The 27057-nt window shown below is 44.3% G+C and overlaps 1 protein-coding gene and 1 long non-coding RNA gene across 7 annotated transcripts in view; one reads left to right on the top strand and one right to left on the bottom strand.

The window, feature by feature from the left end:
- ZNF391 (zinc finger protein 391) overlaps positions 1-27057 on the bottom strand; it is a 42452-nt gene that overhangs the window by 11424 nt on the left and 3971 nt on the right. For 5 of the 6 annotated variants that reach the window (XM_038584397.1, XM_038584394.1, XM_038584395.1 and 2 more), the window contains 2 exons: positions 24752-24942; positions 20817-23998 (listed from right to left, as the gene is read on the bottom strand). In XM_038584397.1, coding sequence (XP_038440325.1) covers positions 22850-23710 — 861 coding nt within the window. In that variant the 5' untranslated portion in view covers positions 23711-23998; positions 24752-24942 and the 3' untranslated portion in view covers positions 20817-22849. Of the gene's footprint in view, positions 1-20816; positions 23999-24751; positions 24943-27057 lie in introns of those variants that run through there. The other variant, XR_005384417.1, reaches the window with a different exon arrangement.
- LOC102151425 lies at positions 108-15238 on the top strand. The gene is made up of 3 exons (XR_005384426.1): positions 108-569; positions 14595-14664; positions 14766-15238. It is a non-coding gene; the product is annotated as an uncharacterized LOC102151425 (long non-coding RNA).

Genomic DNA, 27057 nt, shown 5'->3' with positions numbered 1-27057 from the left:
CCCGCAGCCCTGACGTCACACAGGGCCGACGGTGTGGGCGGGGCTTGGCCCTGAGACCCCTGGGAAACGGAGTCTGCGCGCTGGGACACCGCGGGGGGTTCTGGGAATGTAGTTCTCAGTCGCGGGTCAGCCCCCGCCGGGAGGGTGAGGGGTCGCTGGGGGCGCGCTCTGCGGGGTCCCGAGGCACCTCCGCACTGCCGGAGGGACCCGAGGCTCGGCGCGCTCTTGCCCGCCAGTGCAGGAGGGGGAGGCTGAGTACGCCGGGTGCTGCCCGGGAGGAAAGGCCTGCTCTAGCCCGGTGCCTGTGCGGGCCTGCGCGAAAGGAGGCGCGGGACGGGGTCGGACCCAGAGGCCGAGACCACCGCGCGCCCGCGCCCCTGGGAGACAGGGATCCTCACCAGGGAAAACAAACCTGACCTGCAGCTTTTCAGCCTGAGATTTCAGGGAAGAAGAGTCGCAGGAAGGAATATATCGTGCAGCCGCCGAGGTCGAAGCCGTTTCTGATTGCTTTACCAGGGAAATGTAGGATTAAGGTGAAGCTGCAAAATCCTCTGTGACTATCAGAGATGGTGAGTGCTGGGGGTTTCGAAGCCTCAGAGGAGGATAATAGAAAGATGAGATTTAAGAGAAGAGCAGATCAGTCTCCAAAGGTTGGAAAGATGAAAAATAGACATCCCCGAGGAGAACCCTTGAAGAGAAGAAGTCCGGGGAAAGGAGGTCTGTCTTGCTTCCGTGTGAGGTGCCGGCGGAAGCCGTGGGCCTCTGTAATGTCGGCCTCACATCAGGTCATGCAGACCACTTCTTTCCCGTAGGCGCTGCTGTGTGTGCCGTTTCGTTTGGTCTATGAAATTGGGGTGGGGGGAGGGAACCCTACAGTTATCAAGCCCCTTAGCCCACTTTCCAAAGGTGTTTTCCTTGCAGGGAGGCATGGCAGCACAGAAGAATGTGCCTCCCAGCCCCAAACAACCTAGGTTCAAGCCCTGGCTCTATATGACTTTGTGATTAAATTATGTATCCCTGCCTCACCTTCCTCGTGTTTAAATGTGGAGAATATCATGGATATCCGTTTGTGTTCAATAGATTTAATAAATTCCTATAAAGCTTTACAACAGTGGCTCACAGATAAACATTCAACATTAGTCATCGCTTTATGTTACAAGTTATTAAATAAGATCTGAGCATCTTGCTCCTTGCACTTCTATATGTTTTAAATTTAAAAAAAATTTTTTTTTATTTATGATAGTCACACAGAGAGAGAGAGAGAGAGAGAGAGGCAGAGACACAGGCAGAGGGAGAAGCAGGCTCCATGCACCGGGAGCCCGACGTGGGATTCGATCCCGGGTCTCCAGGATCACGCCCTGGGCCAAAGGCAGGCGCCAAACCGCTGCGCCACCCAGATTCTTAATCAGAGTAGTTTTGTGGGATAAGTGTAAATGATGAGGGAACAGACTCACACCAAATGACCCACTTGTGTAATTGGAAGTAGCACTGTTGGGGCCAGAAGCCTCATCCAATAGATAATTCTTCTGAGCACCACACCATGGTATTCTTGCTTGAGTCAGTGAAGCTACAAACCTGCAGAGTGATTGTATCAATAAAGCTACACTGATTCTTGTATCACGCTACATTAATTCTTCTCACTTGTATCAATGAAGCTACAAACCTGCAGAGTGATTCAGACAATCCTCAATTCATAAACAGAAACTGAACTTTGATGGGCTGCAGAGAAATTTCTGAGTCCTGGGATGCCTGGGTGGCTCAGCGGTTGAGCACCTGCCTTTGGCTCGGCCTGATCTCGGTATGGAGTCCCTCCTCCCCTGTGGGGAGCCTGCTTCTCCCTCTGCCTATTTCTCTGCCTCTCTCTGTGTTTCCCATGAATAAATAAATAAAATCTTAAAAAAAATTTCTGAGTCCTAAAATGATCTCTGCATGTTTCAAAGCATCTTAGGAGAACGTTCATTATTTATTCTCATGTACACAGTATGGGATTATGGACAGACCTTCTCTATGGAAATGTAAACTGTAGCAAATTGATCCTCTCCTTTCACACCAGATGGAGCCTCATTCTAGAGCCTTGCTGATTTTAGAATGGCAAGTACAGAAGCTGACTACACTGAAAAAGTGTTGGCTTCCCATGTCCATAACTCAGAACACATTTTTCCCACATCATTATGATGATCCATGAGTCCAACACATCACGGATATTACTTATTGCATAAGCTTTTAGGATTTGACCTAGCACCCTGAATGACAAGCGTTGTAGCCTTGGAAAACAGTTTCTAACTTGCTGGCCTTGGGGATTTAACTTGTAGGTAAAAGGGAAATTCCTGCAGGTTTCATTTTGGTGTGGCAGTCACTAAGGCTCAGAGACATTCAATCATGTATTTATTCAGTATATATTTCTTGAACAACTACTGTGTGCCAAGCACTGTTTTGTAGCTGTGGGTACGAAGGTGGACAGACAAGTATCTGCCCTCATGTTGGATTTGGTCAAGTAGTTTGGTCAGGACAAGAGACTTTAACCAAATAATCATACAAGCTAGAAATTGTGAAGGAGCTGTTAGTAAAATGACGGTCTGGGACTCTGGGAAGTCACAGAAAGCTCCCCTGAAGAAGCGGCACTTGGGCTGAGAGCTCATAGATAAAGAAGACTAAACAGGTTGTATTAACCATATTTTATTTTCTGGTTTTTGTTTTTCCTGTATTCTTGATGCTCTGGTATTTGGAACCTCACAGACTAGAGAGGGATTGTGCCTTCCCAGGACTCACCAAGTCCTAGGGATATCAACAATTTACCCCACCCTTGCATATCTTTCACAGGTGAACTAACCCATCCAGGGCCCACAGCACCCCTCCCCACCTGCCCTTTGGCTCTTACTCCTTGCTATTCCGCTGTCCTATTCACTTCAGGTACCAGACCACTAAGGACAGTCCCTATACTCCCCCACTGAAATAATTCAGATTGGACAATTCTAAACCTACCTACCCTCCTTTGTCCTTTGCCATTTCCATAGAAACCACAATAAAGGCTTTTGCCCACATTTTCCTCCCACCAGGGCACTTTCCTCCCATGTGGCCCTGCCTGGCACAGCATGCCTGCTTTTCAGGAACAGTGAGTGAATAACAAACTCTCTTTTCAATGGCAATCATCTTATCTCTTGATGTCACCATGCCTGAATAATAAAAACTACATTTTAAGAAAGAGGCAAAGAAAACAAGGTAGGGTTTTTAGGCAGGCCTAAGACTGGTGAAAACCCATGAGAAAGCCAGCGTATCAAGAGCAGAGGTCTGAGAGGATAGAGGAAGGAGGTTAACCAGGGCCTCTAAAGACTTTGTAGGTCATATTTAGAATGCTGATCTTTATTCAGGTTGAAAACTGTAATTTTAGTTATGTCTTATGGAAAGTAGACCGAGATAGAAGAATGTCTGACTCATCTCTGATGTTGATTAGAAAAAATCAACTGGAGGGTGGGCATTTACATTAGGTGAGTCTGAGAAGCATAAGCAGGGCACTCACCATCTATTTCTTTCCTCTCTTCAGCAAGTAGGGCATAGAGCAGGGATTGGCTACCATTCTCTCGCAGGCTGAGACCCAGGTGAGGCTGAGTTTCTGCTCTTTCCAAAATGCCATTTGGGTTTCTGGCGTGGCAACAAACTTCCCTGTCCTAGATTATTTTTCCCTCCTCTAATCCCATGTAAAGACAGGATTTGCCAAGGCAGAGTGGGATTGTCAAAGAGATAGAGGTCAAGGGTGATGGCTATATTTCAAGCCTGAGAGAATGGTTGTACCATTAAGAGATAGAGAAATCAGATTTGGGCTTTTGATGGGAATAATCTAGATTTCCTATCAACCAGGACAGAAAATGGTTAAGAACCTTTAGCAAACCCGTAAGCAAATACTAGAGAAATCACATCAGATGATTCTAATCTTAGTAAAAGAGAGAGAGGGGATAAATAACTCATTTTAAATTAGAAAGTTTGCTGTTTGGGTTTCACCTGTACAGTTAATGCTGACTTCCTTGGCTAGATGGTGGATACATGTTTGTTCAATATGTTAACATTTGTAATATTTTGAATGTCTTGAATATTTTCTAATGATTTAAAAAAGCATATGGGGAGATTATTGGGCAAGGAGGTAGTGTGAATAATTATGTAGACAATAATAATAAATCTCTCCATAATTGTCCATGAAACATTTATAAAAATACTTTAGTTCTTCAAAAAAAATACTTTAGTTCTAAAATTTAACAAAATAATATCTATGCATATTTTTAAAAGCCAAAGAATACTATTCGACTTATAAGGAAAAACAGTTATCCCTACGTCCATGACCTGCTGTCCAAAGGGAACTATTATTAAGTCTTTTGGCTATTTTGGCATTACCCTCAATGTTCCTAAGAATAATGTTTCTACAGCATTGTCTATTCTTGGTTTTTCGGTTTTAGGTAATTATATATGGGCTTTTGCTATGGAGGATGAGAATTTTTACCTCTCTCAACCTCCCTATACATACCCTGTCCCCAACCTTTCCAACAAACTGACATCACAAGGTTGAGTGAAATCAATTTTGATAACTAGGACTATATACATATCGTTCACAGATAAGCCACATAGTATACTATGATTAATTTTCTTTTTCTTGGTACAGATTTTTGTTTTTCCTAAAGGTAGTTATTAATCCTTTTTTGCTTGCTTAGTTTTCTAAATACCAATTCACAAATTCACCAATATATTCATAAAAATCTTCTTGGTATGGTCAAACACATCAGAATATCAGGTCATCTGTTTTTCCTTGCTGACAACACTTTTGGGGGCCGCCTCCTCCTGTTCTCATCTTGACTCTTTATGCTTACTACATAGTTAACATCCTGAGGACTTACAGCTTGGAACACTATCAGTGTTATTTTAGTTTGATCCTCTCTCACTTCTGGCTACTTCATTCTTCATCCTACTGGTACCATATATCTTTGATGTTTTAGGAACTGATAACATCCAAGGATGATTTTAGACTTTACCCAGGAGAAGGGGCAACAAGTGAACCTTGCTCAGACAGACATATAGGGATGTGATGCTTAAAAATTATAAAAACTGGTAGCAATAGGTAATAATAGCTTCTCCCAAGATTCAAATTTCCTCATGTAAGGTACTTTCTGCTTTCATTCTAAAATGATAATAGTACCTTATATTTGTCTGGTGTTTTACAGTACTTACATTGCTTCTGTTGCTTCTATATATGTTCCCTCATTGGATCCAGACAATATCCCTGTTCACATTCTGTTGCTTATATAACTACAATTATTTATTTTGTTGCTGGGTGAACTGGAGAGGCCCTCTTGATCCAGACAACCACAAAGATGTCACCAAAGGCTCTTGGTTGTATCACAAGAAAGAATTCAAGGGCAGACAACACAGCAGAGAAGCAAGAAAGTTTATTGAAGTGAAAGCACACTCTCCCTATCTGAGAGCAAGCAAGCTAGAGAGAGAGAGAGAGAGCATTCGTTGTATACCTCTGGGGGGGGGGGCGCGGGGGGGGGGGTGTTGTGCTTCTTTTATTGACAGTTGTTAACAAGGGGATGGGAATATCCATCATTTGAGGTGGGAATTTCTTGGATGCAGGGTTTTGTGGCTTTTCTTTCTTATTTGGTCAGGGGTTTCTGACCTTCCATGTCAGTCATCTTGGGCCTGTCTGGTTGGATCCTGCTTCTTGTGGCTTTGTCTTGGAGTGCTGCCAGGACTGGCTGACTTTCTGAGTTAGCAAAGACTTCCTCTTGACTGACCTCCAGGCATCTTCCTAGAACCTAACTAACTCGCTCTAACAAGTTGAACTGGTATCCAAATAAGATCCATATATTAAGATTGGTTGATGTCTCTTGAGACTTTTTAATCTATAGTGTCTTCTCTGTATTTTTTTCTTGCAATTTTTTATTGAATTAACTAGGTTAATAGTGCTTTCCATTGTTGTACTGGTTCTGCTGGTTGTATGCCCAGTGTCATTTAATAGATTTCTTTTGTCCCTCATGTTTCCTATAAATCAATAGATCCAAGAGGCTTCATCAAATATATCTATATTTATATTTTTACATTTATATATAATTTATATATATCTATTTAATTATATCTATTTATATATTTTATTTTTTTTTATTTTTTATTTTTTCTATTTATATATTTTAATTATATCTATATATCTCTATATTTATTCTGGCAGAAAGGATACTTCATAGGCGTGTTCTATATACATCTATTAGAGGTACATAATGGCAGTGATGGCAGCCATTGGTGATCATTGCCTCAATCAACTAATTCATTATTAGTTGATCATCATTGATTTCTGATTTTAAATATTTTCCTTATTTCTTTTGATCTATTATTGTGTTTATTTGCTCTTCTGTTCCTTGTAGTGTTAGGTTTTCTTTTAATGATCAGCGGAGAAACTTAAAGATAGAGCCAGGTTCCAGAGTGCTTTAATGGGGAGCGCTCCTGGGCGAGGTTCCCTGACTTGGAGAGGCTCGAGTTAGGAAAGTCCGCCCAGGCAAACTGCAGGGGAGTTTATAAAGCTTTTGGCAGGAAGATGGGGGTGGGGCAGCAAGGCTGCGTTATTGGGAGGTTGCTGGCCTCATGTCGGCCATTTTGAGGTCCCCAGTCTCACCAGCCCAACATGTAGTTTAATCTTCATTTCTGAAATTATTTTTCTTTTTTTCAATTCTTTCTTGTTAGTTCCTTTCCAAATATCTGTATTTCTGGTTGTGATAGTGGTGAAGTTTTGGAATATAGGTGAAGTCCAGAGTCCACGACCAAGAAAGAACTCTTGAGATGTCTTTGGTGCAAAATGGTTTTATTAAAGCATGGGTACAGGACCCATGCTGCCCCAGGCTTGTGAGGACTGGCTGATTATATACCAGGGAGTTGGGGGAAATAAGGAAAAGGGAGATTTCTAAGGATTTCCATATGCTAAGGAGGACCTCCAAGATACAGGAGGCCTTGCCATTGTCAGATTAAAGCTTGTTTTTCTCTCTAGCAAGGCATTAACATTAAGACCATTAGAAACTCTCTGAGGAGTGTCACACATATCCCATCCTGGGGTAGGGGGGTTGTTTGTAGGATATCAGCTTGTGCTTTGTCCTCATCTAACCCTCTGTTCCCCATACATACATGTATTTGGCCTTGTCCCATTCCTGAGCTCCAAAAACCCTTGCAATTTCGTAAGTAATAAAAGCAATAGAAGCATCTTCTGCGATTTCTGGTTTCTGTCCCCAGCTTCTAAAACAGTTCCAGAATGATAGAATGATAAAGATGAAAGAACATCTTTTGTTATAAAAAAAAAAAAAAAAAAACCTTACAGCCACCCTGAATTTATGTTAACGAGGTGAGTTTTGGAAAGCCTCTAAGTATGCACTGGTTACCAGGGGAACCACCCTTGTGATTGGAGAGTTGAAACTTTCACTCCCAGTCCCAATTTCCAAGCAGGGGAGAAAGGGCTGGAGGTTGAGTTAATCACTAATGGCCAGTGATTTAACTCATCGTGCCAATGTAATGAAGCATCCATTAAAAACCCTCCCCTGAGGGGTTCTGAGAGCTTCCAGGTTGATGAATACATTGAGGTACAAAGGGAGGGCACAGAAGCTCTGTGCCCCTTCCTCAATACCTTGCCCTATACAACTCTTCTATCTGGCCATTTCCTGACTTACATCCTTTTATCTAGGAAGTATACAGTAGGATACTATTATTTACTAGAAGTAGAAGCCTTAGAAAGGCCTCCAAACATTCTTCCTTATAACATTTTGCTAAATCAGTACTCCTGAGACTGGGCAGAAGTTGCTCTCAGCTCTTCCCAAAGAGCTCACTAAGAGGAATAAATGTGTGAGGTGGAGATTATAATACTTATGAGGTCTTGATGCATAAGACTGGCCTAAGAAAGTTAAATGTACATAAATTGGTCTTTGGGTAGGTAATACTATTTTATCCAAACAGTGGAGAAGTCTTATACATTTTAATTATTTCACAAAATGATAAATATGACTGACATTGTTTTGCTCTCACATCAGTTTGTCCCCCCAGTATGTACTGTCGTTTATTTTGAAAAATTCTCAGCCATTATTACTCTAAATATATCTTTTGGTCCTTTGTCTCTTTCTTCTCCTGGTATTCCCATTGAGCATGTCACAATTTTTGGGGTAACTGCTTCATAGTTCTTGGATATTCTGTTATGCTTTTTATTCTTTTTTTTCTCTTTTTCAGTTTGGGGGTTTCTATCAACATATATTCAAGCTGAATGATTCTTTGCTTGGCTGTGTCCAGTCTACTGATGGGCCTATCTAAACTATTCATTTCTTTACAGTGCTTTTAAACTCTAAGCATTTCCTTTTGATTCATGCTTAGAATTTTTGCTTACATTATCTGTTCTTATATCTTATTCACTTTTTAAAGCCCTTAACGTACTCATCATATTTTAAATTCCTGGTCTGATAATTCCAAAATCTCTGCCATGTCTTAATCTGCTTCTCATTGTTTGCTTTGTCTCATTAGTCTGTGTTTTGTGCTTTGTAGTACTCCTTATAATTATTTGTTAAAATCCAGACATGATGTATTGGGTAAAAGGAACTGAAGTAAATAGTAAACAGGTCTTCAACATGGAATTTGTGTGACTAGGAATTAGACTGTGTTTTTTTTTTTAAATTTTATTTATTTATGATAGGTACACAGTGAGAGAGAGAGAGAGAGGCAGAGACATAGGCAGGGGGAGAAGCAGGCTCCATGCACCAGGAGCCCAACGTGGGATTCGATCCTGGGTCTCCAGGATAGTGCCCTGGGCCAAAGGCAGGTGCTAAACCGCTGTGCGACCCAGAGATCCCCTAGACTGTGTTTGTAATTTTCTGCAGCCACAGCCTTCGAGGCTAATTTCCTCTGTCCTTGTTTTTGTCTTCTCTGTTGTTCTTGGGTTTCCCTAGAGATTCTTTCTCAAATACATCCTGAGTCTTACTTGAAAATAGGCAGATAGTCAGGCTCTGACAGGATGCCTGGAGGCCAGCAAGGAGGACCCTGGGGAAGGTCCAAGGCCTGTCCTGGCAGCAATCTACAAGAAGTCAGATCACACCAAACAGGCCCAAGATGGTGGTGCCATGACAAAACCCCTGAGCAAGTTAGGAAGGAAAGGGAGGAAACCTTGCTTCCAAGAAATTCCTGCCCCAAGTAATGAATAATCCCAAATTAACGACTATCAGTAAAAGACAGAAACCCAAACCCCAGGGCATAGTTTGCTCTCTCTCAAGCTCACCTACACTCACATATTGAGAGTACAATCTCCTTTAATAAACTTTTCCACTCGTGTTGCTCATCCACTGTATTGTGTCTATCCTTGAATTCTTTCTTCTGACATGACTAAGAAGACAGGTTTGGTCAAGGCCCCAAGGCCTGGAGCCCTCCCAGTTCACTTGGCAACATTACAACTCTTTCATGTGTAATCCTCCATTATTATACAGGAACTATACTGATGTGGTGGTATGTCAGGGCGGGAGGGAGCAGTGTTCTATAATCTCTGGTTAGGCAACAGTTGTTGTGTGCTTTTGACCCTGGGCTGGGACCTTCACAAGTACTTCTCAGTACTCCTCTTCCCTTTTAGGAGAGAGGAAGGCAAGAAAGAGCTAGAGTTGGGAATTTCCCTTCCCCCACATAGTTAGACTCTAGTAAAATAGTTCTCTAGACCGCAGGCATTTGTCAAGGAGACTAGAATAGCTCTGGGCATATTTCAAAATTATTACTTCTAGCAGGGAGAGGATTTTTCTCAGATCTTCACAGTAAGAACCTGACAGGGCTCCTAGAGGTAAACCTCATAATGTTGGTCTCCACAAAGGTTGGATTCTCAGGTTTTTTAACTCTCTAGTTAGACCATGCTCAGTCTCCAGCAGCTAGTCAATTAGCCTTTAGTTAATCCTATCAGTAGCTGGCTCCAACCTCAGTTTCTGCCCTTGATAAGTGGTGATTCTCTGTATCCACCTGTCTGTCTCTCCAGTTTTCAGGGTGGTATTTACCCTGTGACCTCAATTCTATGATGGATCTAAGAAAATTTGTTAATTTTCAGTTTGTTCAGCTTTTTTCTTGTTGTGATGATAGGAGTGATAACTTCCAAGCTCTTTACATGCTACCCTGGAAACCAGAAGTCTATATTGTATGTTATGGAGTTTTGGTGCTATGTAAGAACAGAACTGCCTCAGATTTTTCTCTCAGAATTCTCTGATGCTGTGAAAGACATGAGCTGAGTGAAGTTCCTTCCACATTTGCCATATTGATAGGACTTCTAATATTTTTTGATGTTAAGACATGAAACAAAACCAAAGGATTTCCCACATTGATCAGATCATGTTTTTAATCTGTATGAGTCAAGAGATGAGTTATGCTTTGTTGGGGAGCAAGAATACCCTTCAAAGTTCTTCTAGCTGGACTAAGAATCAAACTGACATGAGAAAGATTAACAGGAGAAAATAAAATTTAATGACATATATACAGGGAATCCATGCAGACATGGATATTCCAAAGGCAATCAAGCAAAATGAGATACTATGTCTTCCTCAACTAAGGAGAAGGGGATAGGGGTCTGGAACTCAAAGGGAAGAAGTGCAATCCTTAGGAAGATGAAAAGTAGTAAATTTTTGGTAAACAGATATTTCCTGGGCCACTCAGAAACAATGGGACACAGGGAGGACTTTGGTTAAACAGCTTGCTAGGTTCCTCTTTGTCCACAGTACCTAGTTCATACCACAATGTTGTTATCCATGGTGACAGCTCTCTTCCTATCTACATTCTTTTTAGGCATGTGGGGAAGGTAAAGAGCTTTTCCTGAATCTCCTGGGTTTTGATTGCTTTTTTTTTTTTTTTAAGATTTTATTTATTTATTCATGAGAAACACACAGAGAGGCAGAGGGAGAAGCAGGCTTCATGCAGGCAGCCTGATGTGGGACTTGATCCAGGGATTGAGGGACCACACCCTGAGCCAACAGCAGACAGGCAACTGCTAAGCCACCCAGGTGTCCCTGTTGATTGCTTTTTAAAGATTTTTTTTGAGATTTTATGTATTTATTCATGAGAGACACAAACACACACACACACACACACACACAGAGGCAGAGACACAGGCAGAGGGAGAAGCAGGCTCCATGCAGGGAGCCCAACGTGGGACCGGATCCCAGGACTCCAGGATCACGCCCTGGGCCGAAGGCGGTGCTAAACCACTGAGCCACCCAGGCTGCCCTGTTGACTGCTTTTTAATTCAAAATAGTCTTTTTTTTAAATAATAAATTTATTTTTTATTGGTGTTCAATTTGCCAACATACAGAATAACACCCAGTGCTCATCCCGTCAAGTGCCCCCCTCAGTGCCCGTTACCCATTCACCCCCACCCCCCTCCCTCCTCCCCTTCCACCACCCCTAGTTCATTTCCCAGAGTTAGGAGTCTTTATGTTCTGTCTCCCTTTCTGATATTTCCTACCCATTTCATCTCCCTTCCCTTCTATTCCCTTTCACTATTATTTATATTCCCCAAATGAATGAGAACATATAATGTTAGTCCTTCTCCGATTGACTCATTTCACTCGAAAGATGAATGGATAAAGAAGATGCGGTCTATGTATACAATGGAATATTGCTCAGCCATTAGAAATGACAAATACCCACCATTTGCTTCAACGTGGATGGAACTGGAGGGTATTATGCTGAGTGAAATGAGTCAAAATAGTCTTCATTCCAAAGTAGCCTAACTTGGGGGCAGCCTGCTACTGGCCCCTAGAGTTTAAAGGCTCTTCCTTTTTACAACAGTGGTATGGCTTTTCCCAGTATCAGTGGCTGATGTTTGATAAAGTGTGCAGGGCAAATGTTAAGGCCTTCCCATATTAATTTAACTTGTTGGTTTTTCTCCAGCATGAAGTATATTATACGCTGAATAAGCTATGCATATTGGTTGAAAGAGTTCTCATTATCACTCTTGTTAAACAAGATGTGAACTATGACTAAAAGTGTTCCTACATTTACTGAATTTATATGGTTTCTCCCCTGTAGGACTTCTGATTTAGTAATGGAGAAAGGAGCTAGAGAGAGACAGAAAGGGAGAGAGGGAGGGACGTGGGGGGGGGGGGATGCTGATGGAGAGAGAAAGAGAAGAAACACATCTGTCAAAAAATGTTCCCACATTCACTGGCTATAAATGAATTCTACCTTGCACTGTAAGGGAAGTAGTTCAAGGAAATGCCTTTTTCCATACAGCGCATTTTTAAGGCCTCGTTCCTATAGGTATTATTTGACATTGGTTCAAGACAGCTTGCTGAGTAAAGGATTTGCCAAATTCAATACATGTACAAGACCTCTCTTCTTCTTCTCCTTCTTCTTCTTCTTCTTCTTCTTCTTCTTCTTCTTCTTCTTCTTCTTCTTCTTCTTCTTCTTCTTCAAGATTTTATTTATTTATTCATGAGACACACACACAGAGAGAGGCAGAGACACAGGCAGAGGGAGAAGCAGGCTCCATGCAGGGAGCCTGATGTGGGACTCGATCCCGGGACTCCAGGATCACACCCTGGGCCAAAGGCAGGGGCCAAACAACTGAGCCACCCAAGGATCCCAAGACCTTTCTTCTTATGACTTTGATAACAAATAAAGGCTTTCAAATTCTTTCTTTTTTATCTTGAATAAGATTGGAATGATCAAGTCTTTTCCACAATCATTACAAGAGTATATCTCCTCTCTAGTAAAAATAATCTGATCTTTTATTGGCTTTGAATTCCATTTGAAGCTTTTCTCATATATATTACGATTAATGAGATCTTCCTGTAAGAACTCTATTGTTCAGTGAATACTGTCTTTGTTGGGCCAGTGGGATCAAGGGGGATCGGGAGGCACCAACAAAATGGCGTGGACCCCCCACCTTGTTGCCCCAACCTCAGAACTTTCCCATCACCAGCAGACACCCTGCCCCCCCAGGACACGGCATCACGGGAGCCTGGACCTATGCAGGAAACCTGAACCCACTTTACCCAGACCCCATATAAGGGTATGGGCAGTTATTGCCCCAGGCCGATTCCACCAGTAATATGCCTAATACCTATCACCCTGTACAGACATACAACCCCTTCCCCCTTCCCCCTTAAAAAGCCTGCTTGCCCTCCCCTGAGAACGACTTCCCTGGCCCGCGACTTTCCTGCTCTCTCCCTCCCCTGTGGCCGCGGAACCTTGACTGAGAGAGAGCACGTCCCATTAAAATTCCTGCTTCGACCAACTTTTGCCTGGACTCTCTATTTCATTTTACTACCGATCAGATTAAACCTGACATTTGGTGCCAAAACCTGGGAGGAGATCAAGGCCCCACGCTGGTGGGGAACCTCTCTCTTCTCACCACCAGGCTCAATGGCCCCCTGGGGGTACTTCTGACTAAACCTGACAGTCTTAGCTTTTGCTAAACGTATTACATTCATACTTATGCTGCACAGTGCGATTTTCAGGTCAGTGACTAGTATTTTTTGTGAAGCCCTTTTCTTCAGAAAGGTATTTTTTGTGATGTGTTCCTACACAAGTTCTTCTAAGTTAAAAAGTTAGGTATAGAACTACCCCATGACTTAATCACAGTACTGGTATTTACCCCAAATATTCACCAATTCAAAGGGTTACATGCACCCTTATGTTTCTTTTTTTTTTTTTTTTTTTTTTTTTTTTTAAATTTTTATTTATTTATGATAGGCACACAGAGAGAGAGAGGAGAGAGGCAGAGACACAGGCAGAGGGAGAAGCAGGCTCCACGCACCGGGAGCCTGACGTGGGATTCGATCCCGGGTCTCCAGGATCGCGCCCTGGGCCAAAGGCAGGCGCCAAACCGCTGCGCCACCCAGGGATCCCCTCACCCTTATGTTTCTAGCAGCAGCATCTACAATAACCAAATTAGGGAAGCAGCCCAAGTGCCCAATGACAGATGAATGGATAAAGAAGATGTGGTATAGACACAATGGAATATTACTCAGCCACCAAAAAGAATGAAATCTTGCCATTTGCAATGGCATGGATGGAACTAGAGGGTACTATGCTAAGCAAAAAAGTCAGAGAAAGACAAATACCATACAATTTCACTCACGTGTCAATTTTTTTTTCACATGTGAAATTTAAGAAACAAGAAACAAATGAGCAAAGGGGGAAAAACAGACACATGAAGAAATAGACTCTAAACTACAGAGAACAAGTGATGGGGGAGGATGGGGGATGGGGGAAATAGGTGATAGGGATTAAGGAGGGCATTTTATCATGATAAGCACTGGGCACTGTATGGAATTGTTGAATCACTGTACTGGATAACTGAAACTAATATAACACTATAGGTTAACTACACTGGAATTTAAATTAAAAAAAATTTTTTTAATTAAAGAATTTTTTAAGTCTCAGCAAAAGAATACAACAAAGAAAGAAAAGAGGGACAAATAAAGCAAATGTGACAAATTTTTAATAATTGTTGGATCTGGACAATGGGCATATGGGAATTTATTGTACTGTCTAATTTTGTGTATGTTTTAAATTTGTCATAATATTTTTATAAGTGAACACTGTTTTATCAGTTTTTTATTTCCTAGAGAACAAGTTTAAAATGGATTCGACTGGTTTTATGATCTTTGAGATGAAACTTCAAAGCAATCATAGAAGGTATGGACTTGGTGTCTTTATCCCTTTCCAACCCCTTTTCCTAAATTTTATCACCTTATATGATTACCCTTGCTTTCCATCTCCTTCATTTCCTTTCACAGCCAAATATGAACAAACACCATGTGTTGGGAGAGAAAAGGCAAAAAGTGGTATGAAGAGATAAAAATGGCTTTGGTGAGAGGTAAAAAAATCTAGATTAATCAGCAGCTGCTGCCTCCATGTCCCAAAACTCAGCGTAAGGAGCCATCAGCTAGGAGTTAGGGCCAGGGCTATATCTCAGCAACTGCAAAGTCGGCGTTCCTTTTTCTATCTTTGTTAAAAAACATATTAAAATGCAACACCTTCCGATTAGTTTGCAAGAACAAGTTGACTCCTATCAGGAAAGACAGAGAACCACCAGCACAATTCCAATAAGGACCTCTGCATAAAAATGGGACCCAAAAATAAGTATACGGATTCCACAGGCAGAGGCCAGCAATACCCTTTCTTCATTCAAACCATGTTTCCAGTAAACAGAATCTCGTCAGATCCCACATCCCTGCATCAAAAAGCATTAAAGCAATGATGAAAACCACGCAAGTCGCAGTCCAGTTTTTGGCACCACAGCAGATCCCGAAGCTGTCAGGAAATCCGGGGCACCCCCCCCCCCCCGTCGGAGGAAAGCGCGGCAGGGCCCACGTGTCGCACTCAGGCCACCCGGGAGGGCACCCGGGCACGGGAGGCCGAGGCGCCCCCCGCGCCCCCCGCGCCCCCCGCGCCCCCGCCCCGCTCGGGAGCCCGCACTGCGCGCTGGAGCCGCCTCCCCTAGCCCGCCCGCAGCCTCCCGGCCCGGGAACGCCTCCGCGCGTGGGCCGCCGGCCTGCGGGGTCGAGCAGGGCTGCAGAGCGTCGGAACGCGGGGCCGCGCGGAAGGGGCGCGTCTCCCGGGACCGCGGGGACGTCCGGGGGACCCTCCGCCTTTCCTCGCTGTAAGGCTGTCCCCGCCCGGTCATGCTGCCCTCTGCCCCGAGGTCCCCGTGGAAACCACGCGGCTCTAGCTCCACTCTGACTTAAGAGAAGCGGGATCACGTCGCGGTGGTGCTGACCTGAGGTGTGTCAGACCCGCCCTACGGGAGACCCCACTTCAAAGGCACAGGGAATCATGGCCATCCCGGAGGCGCCCCTGGACCAGTTCTCCCAGCCAGAGTCCCGGCAGCCTGACTTGCATTCCCCACCTTCCCGGCTCTGCAGCTCCCAACTTTCCCCCTATGCTCTGACTCAGGTCCATGCCCTCCGGCCTCTCTCCTGGGTTTTTCTCCCGCGAGACTGAACTGCTTGAACATGATCAGGAGCCTCCTATAATCCCCTTACTTCACACAAGCACTATCCAGACCTGGAGGTTGTCATCACCAACCTATCCAATCCCAGACAGCGATCTCGTTCTTGATACCCCGAATTCCTTTCCATGGACAATCCAGTGCATCTCCGGGCTCAGACAAGGGCCTCTCCTGACCTCTATGCCTGTTCACAGTTCTCTCCATGAAGGACAGTCCAGCGCATCTCTAGAAGAACGGGCCACTCCCCACCTCTGTGCCAGTACTCACAGTTGTCTCCGTGATGGACAGTCCAGCACATCCCCTGGCACACACACAGCCTCTGGACACCTCTGTGCCTGTATTCACAGTCCTCTCCCTGATGGACAGTCCAGTGCATGTATAGGAGCAGAACGGGCCTCTCCCCCCGTGCCTTTACGCACAGTTCTCTGCCTGCCATGGACACTCCACCCCAGCTCTAGCAGACACGGGTCTTTCCCTACCTCTGTGCCTTTATTCACAGTTCTCTCCCTGATGGACACTCCAGGACATCTCCATAAGCACAAAGGGCCTCTCCCCCCCGTGCCTTTACTCACAGTTCTCTGCCTGCCATGGACACTCCACCCCAGCTCTAGCAGACACGGGTCTCTCCCTACCTCTGTGCCTGTATTCACAGTCCTCTCCCTGATGGACACTCCAGGACATCTCCATGAGCACAAAGGGCCTCTCCCCAGCTCTGTACTGGTAATCATACTTCTCTCCGTCATGGACAGTCTAGCGCATCTCAAGTTGCAGAAGGTGCCTCTCCCTACCTCTGTGCCTGTACTCGCAGTCCTCTCCCTACCATGGACAGTCCAGCAATCTCCTGGAGCACACAGGGCCTCTCCATAACTCTGTGCCTGTACTCACGTTTCTTTCCCCTCCATGGACAACCAATTCATATCTGGAACACACATCTCTCCCCACTCTGTGCCTGTACTCACAGTTCTCTCCCTGATGGACAACACTCCAGCTCAACTCCAGGAGTACACAGGGCCTCTCCCCACCATTGTGCCTATCTCACAGTTTACTCTGTAATGGACAGTCCAGCATACCTCCAGGGTCAGACACAGCCTCTTCCCACCTCTGTGCTGGTACTCACAGTTCTCTCCCAGATGGACAGTCCAGCATATCTCCAGGAGCAGACAGGGTCTCTCCCCACCTCTCTGACTGTACTCACAATTCTCTCCCTGCTATGGAGAGTCCCACCCAACTCGGGGAGAGGACAGCGCCTCTCCGCACCTGTGTCTGTACACACAGTACTTTCCTTGATGGATATTCCAACACATCTCTGGAGGGGACACGGCCTCTCCCCACCTCTGTGCATGTATTCACATTTCACTCCAGCCATGGACAGTCCAGTGCATCTCGAGCACCATACAAGGCTTCTCCGGACCTCTGTGCCTGGACTCAGTTGTCTCCTTGATATACGGTCCAGCGCATTTCTAGGAACAGACAGGGCCACTCCCTACCTCTTTGCCTACACTAACGGTTCTCTCCCTGATGGACAGTCCAGCGTATCTCTAGGAACAGATAGGGCTGCTCCCTACCTCATTGCCTATGCTCATAGTTTTCTCCATGATGGACGGTCCAGTGCATCTCTAGGAACAAAAGGGACATATCCCTACCTCTGTGACTGTCCTCACAGTTCTCTCCCTGCCTTGGAAATTACAGCGCATCTCCGGAGCAGACAGGTCCTCTCACCAATCTGTGCCAGTACTCACAGTTCTCTCCCTGAAGGACACTCCAGTTCATCTCCAGGGGTAGACAGGGCTTTCCTCACCTCTGTGCCTGTACTCAAAATACTCTCCCTGATAACTAGTCCAGCACATCTCCAGCAGCAGACATAGCCGCCCCCTACCTCAGTGTCTGTACACACACTTCTCTCCCTGATGGACAGTCCAGTGCATCTCTAGGGAGCCGAGAGGCCTCTGTACCTCTGTGCTTGTGCTCAGTTTTCTCCATGATGGACAGTCCCGCATATCTTTAACAGCAGACACGGCCTTTCCCCACCTCTGTGCTGGTACTTACGGTTCTCTCCTCTTTTTTTTTTTTTTTAAGATTTTATTTATTTATTCATGAGAGATACACAGAGAGAGGCAGAGACCCACAGAGAGAGAGAAGCAGGCTCCATGCAGGGAGCCCGATGCAGGACTCGATCCCTGGGCCCCGGGATCACACCCTGGGCCGAAGGAGGGGCACTAAACTGCTGAGACAACCAGGGATTCCCTAGTTCTCTCCTTGATTCACAGTCCAGCCCGTCTCCTGAGCAGACAGGGCCTCTCTGCACCTCTGTGCCTGAACTCAAGAGTTCTCTCCCTGCCATGGACAGTCCAACACATCTACCAGAAAAGACATGACCTCTCCCCACCTCTGTGCTTATACTTACAGTTCTCCCCTGATCTACCATCCAGCACATCTCCAGGAGCAAACAGGGCTTCTCTCACCTCTGGGCCTACACTCACAGTTCTCTTCCTGCCATGGGCAGTTCAGTGCATCTCTAGGAGCAAACAGGGTCTCTCCCTACCACAGTGTCTATACAAACAGGTATCTCCTTGATGGACAGTGCAGCACACCTCCTTGAGCACACAGGGCATCTCTGCACCTTTGAGCCTGTACTCACAGTTTTCTCCCTGATGGACAGTCCAGCACATCTCCTGGAGCAGAGAGGGCCTCTCAGCACCTCTGTGCCTATACTCACAGTTTTCTACCTGCCTTGGAAATTATCCAAGGAGCAGACAGGTCTTCTCCACAGTCTGTGCCTGTATTCACACTTCTCTCCCTGATGGACACTCCAGCTCATCTCCAGGAGTACACAGGGCCTCTCCCCACCTCTGTGCCTATCTCACAGTTTACTCTGTAATGGACAGTCCAGCATATCTCCAGTGTCAGACACAGCTTCTCCCCACCTCCCCAATCTTTCCTTGATTCACAGTCCAGCCCATCTCCTGAAGCAGACAGGGCATCTCCACGCCTGAGTTCCTGAACTCACAGTTACCTCCCTACCGTGGACAATCCAACATATCTCTGGGAGCAGAGAGGCCCTCTCCCCACCTCTGTGCCTTTACTCACAGTTCTCTCCCTGCCATGAACAGTCCAGCGCATCTCTAGGAGCAGACAGGGTCTCTCCCTAACTCAGTGTGTGTACTCACAGTTATCGCCCTGATAGGTAGTCCAGCCTATCTCTAGGAGCAGAGAGAGCCTCTCCCCACCTCTGTGCTTGTATTCAAACTTCTCTTCCTGATGGAGAGTCCAGCACATCCCTAGGAGCAGAACGGGCCTCTCCCCACCTCTGAAATGATTCTCCCTCTGAAATGGAGAGTGGTGCACATGTCTAGAAGCAGACCAGGCCTCTGTACATCTCTGTGCTTATTCTCACAGTTCTCTCCCTAATGGACAGTCCAATGCACCTCCTGGAGCATAGACGGTCACCCCCTACCTCTGTGCCTATATTCACATTTTTCTCCCTGATGGATAGTCAAGCCCATTCCAGGAGCAGAACAGGCCTCTACCAAACTCTGTGCCTGGACTCCCAATTCTCTCCTGATTGTCCAGTGCATCTTTGGGAGCACACAGGGCTTCTCCCCACTTCTCTGCCTATACTCACAGTTCTCTCCCCGTTGGACAGTCCACTGCATCTTGTAGAGCAGACAGGGCCTCTCCCTACCTCTTTGCCTGCACTCACAGTTTTCTCCCTGATTGACATCGCATCTTGTGGAGGAGACAGGGGCTCTCCAAACTTGGGTCTGAACTCATTGTTCTCTCCCTGTTGGACTGTCCAGTGCATATCCAGGAGCACACAGGGCCTTTCCCCTCCTTTTGGCCTGTACTCATATTTTATTTTATTTTATTTATTTATGATAGGCACACAGTGAGAGAGAGAGAGAGAGAGAGAGAGGCAGAGACACAGGCAGAGGGAAAAGCAGGCTCCATGCACCGGGAACCCGATGTGGGATTCGATCCCGGGTCTCCAGGATCGCGCCCTGGGCCAAAGGCAGGCGCCAAACCGCTGCGCCACCCAGGGATCCCTGGCCTGTACTCATAGTTCTCTCCTTCCTGCCACCTTATGTGGTCCAGTACTGGTTAGCAGAACTGGGCTCAAATCCTGGTGTTTGGTAAGTATCTTAACATCTGTAAACTTCAGATTTTTTCATTGTATAGGGCAGGAAATTAAGACTCAAATGGGTGAAAAGAGCTTTTCTTATGGCTCACGGTTATTATGTGTTTATCTGCTCTATGCTCTGCTCCTTCTAACCCCACTCCACCCCAAGACAATCTTTGCCCCTACCTTTCATAGCCTTCCACTATGAACTAAATATTCATTTACTGTAGAACTTACATGTTAGATGTTGTGGAAAATATATTGTTTTTTGTTTTGGTTTCAAATGCATTGTATAATTAAATGCAGAGAAATGGAGAAATTCATCTTAAGTCTATTAGGAAAGCTTTGCTGTCCTTGAAGAATGGATATATTTTTCTTTCTAAATACAAAGTAACTAACCTCAGTTGGCGGAATGCTCTGTTGGCACCTCTATCTGGGTAACTATAGCATACCATAGATTGTCTTGATCTTGGTCTCCAAGGCTTTCTCCTTTTTCTAAAGCTGACTTATATGTGTTTAAGTTTTTAGTTTATCAATCTTAAAGTTATATTGAATCCTTTTTGACACGTGATAGTTATAATAAAATAGATGGCTGTTGCCTATCATTACAGTTAGCAGAAATGTCTTCTAATATAATTGTAATCCTAGTTTTCCATTTCTGGCACTGGATTTACAGACCCTGCAGGAGATGAAATGAAAGGCTATAGGTTGATGCACCGCAGAATCATAACAATTAGCATTTATTGAGCATTTACTTTATGTTAGGCACTGTTTTCATCATTTTACATGAATAAGCTCCCTTATTCCTTACAACAGTCTCTGGGAAGGGAAAGCCAGGAGGCCAGCATCCCTGGAACTCCAAAGGAAAATTTGTCCCAAGAGTGAATTTATATAATTCAAGGTAGGACAAAAAGGACCAAAATTTTTATGAGGTTATCTCTCCCTTCAAAAGACTAAAGAGATTGTACTCGTAAATTAAACCCTGCTGGTCTGGATTAAAACTAGAGTCCAGATCTGTATTATACCATGTATTTAGATGGGGCTTCTGAGAGATTTAAGACAATTTCTAACTTCAGAAGCTTCTGGGAAAAAAGCACCTGAAAGAATCAGAAAACAGAACAGGAAAGTTTGTAATGCAGGAAAATAAATTCAAACCTCCAGAGCAAAGCACTTCTGAGGTGGGGGACTCAGACTGTCAGATGAGGCAGGATTTGAGAAAGGCCTTTTACAAAGTGGACAGGATTTCTGGCGATACCAGGAGGAAAGCAGGACATGTGAAAGGGTGCCATAGAATCATGTGAAAAGGAGCCACGTGAGAATAGGGCATAGTAAACACACAGGAAAGGCCTGCCCACAGCTCCTGGGGAGTAAAGGAAAATAAGTAAATAGATCTAACTGTGGAAGGCCTTGGAATTAAACCATCTGATCTTTTTCCTGGGAACTGTGGCCTCCTTGAACAAGGTGGTGGTTTAGTCAGGCAGCTAAATCAAGACAGGGAGACAAGGGCAGCAGTGTTGACTCTAGTAATCTGGGCCCAAACTGCTGAGCACCTAGCACCTAGCAGCAGCACCAAGAATAGAGGGAGAAATCAACTCATAAGCCATTTCAAATGAAACCTAGCAGACTGATTACCTGGGAGAAAGTAGGCAGGAATTACAGATCATTTAGTGACTATTCAGCACTTTGGATGTTTTACAGGGATCTAAAAGATTTTTGTCTTCAAGAAGCTTACAATCTAATTGAGTAACCTCAGGTATTATATATATAACCTGATAAAATGAGATTATTCTGGTCTAACTCTTGCCTAAAGTTCTAGAGCTGATCATTGTTCATCAGAGTGTCTGGGAGGTAGGAAAAGTGTGGATCAGCACAGAATAGGATGCCAGAAGAAGTTAAAATTTTAAGGCATAAGCATGGCCAAAAGTGCCAGTTCTGCAAATGTCAAGTAGAAAAAAAAGACTAAGAAATAGGCACTGAATTTGTCCTTGAGAGATCAGCTTTATAGGATTTGGGAGAGTTGGGGCCAGAGGGTGTACATTTCATGAAGTCTATAAACAAAAGAAAAATTTAAAACTAGGGCAGCATTTTTTTTTTAAATACTGGAAGAACTAAATGAAAGTCTTAAGACAGTCTTGGTAAGAATAAGATAAAATAATATTAGGATTAATTAGGCACATTAGAACTATGGTTTATACTTTGAGGAAAATCTACTACAGTAAAAAAAAAGGTGTAAGAGAGAAATCTGTCCTTATAAAAGAGACTGAATTTACCTCAACACTATTATCACCAAACTAGTGGGAAGCTTTTTGTCCTGTTCTAAAGCCAGCTCCTTCTCTTCTGCTACTGGAGCCAGTATCACTCACACTGAAACACTCACACAGTCACACATTGGATTTCCTCTTTGCTGATGGGGCTGATGTGCTTGGGAAACAAAGTTCCCTGACTGTTCAGGGACCTAAGCCCCATGGAATAGATAAAGTGGGCAAATACAAGGTGTCAAGTAGGTCTATACACTACGGCTGGAGTCCTCCAGAAGAGGAGATGGACTGTATCAGGTTCTTAAAATCATCCCCTTGTACCAAGCACTCATTTCAGCATCTAGTTTACAGAAAGGAAGGCAGGCAGGCTAACTTGAAAGTAGCTTATAGCTAGCTAGTACAGAAGAAAACTTCAAAGATATCTATATTTTTCTTTTCAGCTGTAGGAAGTTAATGCTGTGTGCTCTTTTGTGAACACTGATGAAAGCTCAAATATCATTCTTTGGTGTGAAGTTGCTGATGTCTGATGAGTGTTGAACTTTGACCAAAGGCTTTCCCACAGTCATTACATTTGTAGGGCTTCTCTCCAGTGTGAGTCCTCTGGTGAATAAGAAGGGAGGAGCCCCGACTGAAGCCCTTCCCACACTCTCTGCACTCATGGGGCTTCTCTCCCGTGTGGATTCTCTGGTGCTCGGTGAGGGATGAGCCTCGACTGAACACTTTCCCACACTCACAGCATGCATAGGGGTTCTCTCCAGTGTGTGTTCTCTGGTGCTCAATAAGGGAGGAGATCCAGCTGAAGGCCTTTCCACATTCACTGCACTCATAGGGGTTCTCACCGGTATGGATTCGTTGGTGCTGAATTATGGTGGAACGATCACCAAAGGCTTTTCCACATTCATTACACTTGTAGGGTTTTTCTTGAGTGTGGGTTCGCTGATGTTGACTGAGGTTAGTGCTTCGGCTGAAGGCTTTTCCACATTCACTGCATTCGTATGGTTTTTCTCCAGTGTGGATCCTCTGATGTAGACTAAGATGAGTGCTCCGGCTAAAAGCTTTCCCACAGTCACTGCATTCATATGGCTTCTCTCCAGTGTGAGTTCTCTGGTGCTCAATAAGGTGTGTACTTCGGCTAAAAGTCTTCCCACACTCATTGCATTCAAAAGGCTTTTCTCCACCATGAATTCTACTGTGAATGATAAGGTCTGATTTGTAACTGAAGGCTTTCCCACACTCAATGCATTTACAAAGTTTCTTTTGTGGGAAAAGTTTTTGGTGTTCAATAAAGTCTGAATTATCTTTGGAATTCTTCCTAGACATGGGGGATCTAGCTCCGTTTGGAATGTCCTGCTGCATATTAGCTTTTGAGCTTAGGCTAAATTCACTGATTCAGGAGCTCTCTCTCTAGTGAAAATTTCCTTGAGGGTCATTGACACTTTTCCGATGGCTGTTTTCTCGAAAGATATCTTTTGTACAGGACATTTTGTCTGCCTTGATAACCGGCCCTTGTCTTTATAGGCCTCTTCATTTGCAGGACCTTGGGCAGTATTCCCTGAGAATTTCCATCGCTGACCCTGAAAACTTTAGTTCTTCAGAAATAGCCTGATAGGTGTAGATGCTTTGGCTCAGTTCAAATCTCCCTATCTGAAAGACATTTAAAGTGCAGATGTCACTGGCATCTAGTATGGAGAACAAGGAAAATAAACCAGCAGAAAAAAAAAAAAAAAAAAAAAAAAAAAACGACAAAAATTTGCAATTCACGCACACTAGCAACTTTATATGGGAAGAAAACAAAAAGGGACAGTTAGAGGAGGGAAGTGAATGGGGCAGAAGAGATAACAGGCAGAATTTTTTTACTCCGCACAGGAAGCTCAGAGACATCAGGATATACCAGGATATACAGGAAGGGTGACTGTGTACTACGCTGAGCCCCCCAAAATGGAAATAAGCAGATATGCCAGTTGATGAGCAGAGAGTAGGGGATTAGGAGGTAAAATGATCTGTCAGTTACTGTAACTGATCATCAGCAATGGTAAATGGGAGAAAGGAAAGGGATGAGAAGAGTAGACTCTGAAGTGTAGAAAAGATACCCTCTAAAAAAGCACAGTAAGGATGATTCTATCAAGCTTGGATGTAATCATTTTCATGGGATTGAGAGAGAATAGGATTTAAGACATGCTATCTACGACACTGCCACCCCTACCTGTCTCCCCACCATCCTTCCAATTAGTTTAGGAATTCTTCTAAACAACACTACTATCAGAATTCACCCAGGCCAGCTCATATTTATCTGACAAATAGAAAGCAGACTCAAGTTACCCGGCGAATTCCAAGAGGTCAGACTAGAACTCATGTCTCTTAAATATCAAATTGGTGGTCTTTTCATGGGTCACTTACCCAAACAGGTAGTTTCACTCACTGCCCTCTTTGGTTTCCTGAAGATTCAGCTATCACAGCTGTTCTCTCTCTAACTGAAGGACCATGTCCAGTTCACATGCTGGGATTCCTGATGGGAAATGATGATTTAACACAAGGCTCTGGGTGCTGGAGACACGGGGCTATTCAGAGTGCAATCTTAATGCTTTGACCTATAGAAACAAGAGTGTAAACGTTCAGAAACTGTGGGAGGAGGGCCTGGTGAAAATGGCTTTCTGAAAGAGGCCAAAATTGGGTTCCAGAAGGTTATACACATTCACATCAGAATCCCCTGTGGAACTTATTATTCAAGATACTTGGGCTTTGCTTCAGAACTAATAGGTATGATATGGGGCCCAGACATTTGTATTTTATAACTTCATCTAACTTGACAAGTAGAATTGTCCAAAAAGAACCTTAGAAACATACTCCGGGTTGCCTGAAAAATGTGCTCCCCAACGAACGTTCCTCACAGAGCGGGAGGGTCTAAAATATAAACTCAGCCTTCCCCACTAATGCTTTTTCTTTAAGCCATTCTCTTGTGGATTCCTCTTGAGCACTTGTGCTTGACAACAGGCTACAAACTATAACATTTCCTCTAAAGCTTCTGCTCACAGCATAGTTTAAACTCCCCTGGGTCAAGACATAATTTAGTTTCACAGGTATTTCCTTTCTTGTAGACTGGGAACCTCCCAGATGCACAGGTGAACCTTGGACATCCACCAAGAAGTCATGCATACAGAACCTCAATGGCAGTATGATGATGTTGTTGGGACTCAGCTTTGCCAAAACCATGCCTTTCATCTGGAAACAGAGAACACAGAAGCCCTACCACTAGACTAAATAAGTCTCATTTATATAGAACCTTCCAGTAAGATCCAGCTGCATACTTTATGGTACCATCATTCCTTAGTAGGAATTTGCCTTCTTACAAGGTGGCTGGCCTCATTCTTCTTTTTTTTTTTTTTTTAATTTTTTTTTTTATTTTATGATAGTCACAGAGAGAGAGAGATAGAGGCAGAGACACAGGCAGAGGGAGAAGCAGGCTCCATGCACCGGGAGCCCGACGTGGGATTCGATCCCGGGACTCCAGGATCGCGCCCTGGGCCAAAGGCAGGCGCCAAACCGCTGCGCCACCCAGGGATCCCTGGCCTCATTCTTATAGCAGAGACACTTCAGCTTCTCCATCATTACTCTGTTGACACTTCACTGTTATTTCTTTTATTACAGTAATTCTCAAGGCAGTAGTACTACTTCCCAGGGAGAGTTCCGGGAATTGGTGAGGGTTTTTTGGGGGATTGTCATGTTGATTGGATGGTGCTATTGGAATTTAGTGGGGGTCAGGGATAATGGATATTCCTGCAAAACAAAAAAATGTTCCTCATCCTGTATGACTTTCAAAAGTTGTTAATAGGGGCGCCTGGGTGGCTCAGTCAGTTAAGTGTCTGACACTTGATTTTGGCTCAGGTCATGATCTAAGGGTTATGAGATCCAGCCCTGTGTTAAGTTCTGTGCTGGGCATGAAGCCTGCTTAAGATTCTCTCTCTCCTCTCTTTGCCCCTCCCCCTGCTCTAAAAAAAAAAGTTAAGGGACACCTGGGTGGCTCAGCAGTTGAACATCTGCCTTCCGCTCAAGGCGTGATCCTGGAGTCCCAGGATGGAGTCCCACATCAGGCTTCATGCATGGAGCCTGCTTCTCCCTCTGGCTGTGTCTCTGCCATTCTTTCTGTGTCTCTCATGAATAAACAAATAAAATCTTTAAAAATAAATAAATAGGGCAGCCCGGGTGGCTCAGCAGTTTAGCACCTGCCTTCATCCCAGGGCGTGACCCTGGAGACCCCGGGATCGAGTCCCACGTCGGACTCCCTGCATGGAGCCTGCTTCTTCCCTCCGCCTGTGCCTCTGCCTCTTTCTCTCTGTCTCCTCTGTGTGTTATCATGAATAAATAATAAAATCTTAAAAAAAAATAAAAATTAAAATTAAAAAAAAATAATTTTAAAAAAGTTAATAGTTACCTTAGGCTAGAACATAACACTATATTACATAGAGCTACAATATATTTTGCATAGCTGATAGATATTGGAAAATTAAGGAAATATACTTCTCCTTCTTTAGATGTTAAGAATTGTTCACCATTTCAGGAAAATTAAACCACTTATGGAGTTAGATTCACAAATACGACATTCATGTATCAGGCTATATTTGGAGCTGTTGTATGCACAGTGATTCTGTGAATAGGTGCAGGCCTCTATTTCATCCAATCTGTACACAATGAAATATATACTATCC

The sequence above is a fragment of the Canis lupus genome, chromosome 35 (assembly GCF_011100685.1).
Source record: "Canis lupus familiaris isolate Mischka breed German Shepherd chromosome 35, alternate assembly UU_Cfam_GSD_1.0, whole genome shotgun sequence".
Taxonomy (NCBI): Eukaryota; Metazoa; Chordata; class Mammalia; order Carnivora; family Canidae; genus Canis; species Canis lupus.
Note: the sequence above shows the minus strand (reverse complement) of the source record. Positions and strands in the feature narration are given on the sequence as shown.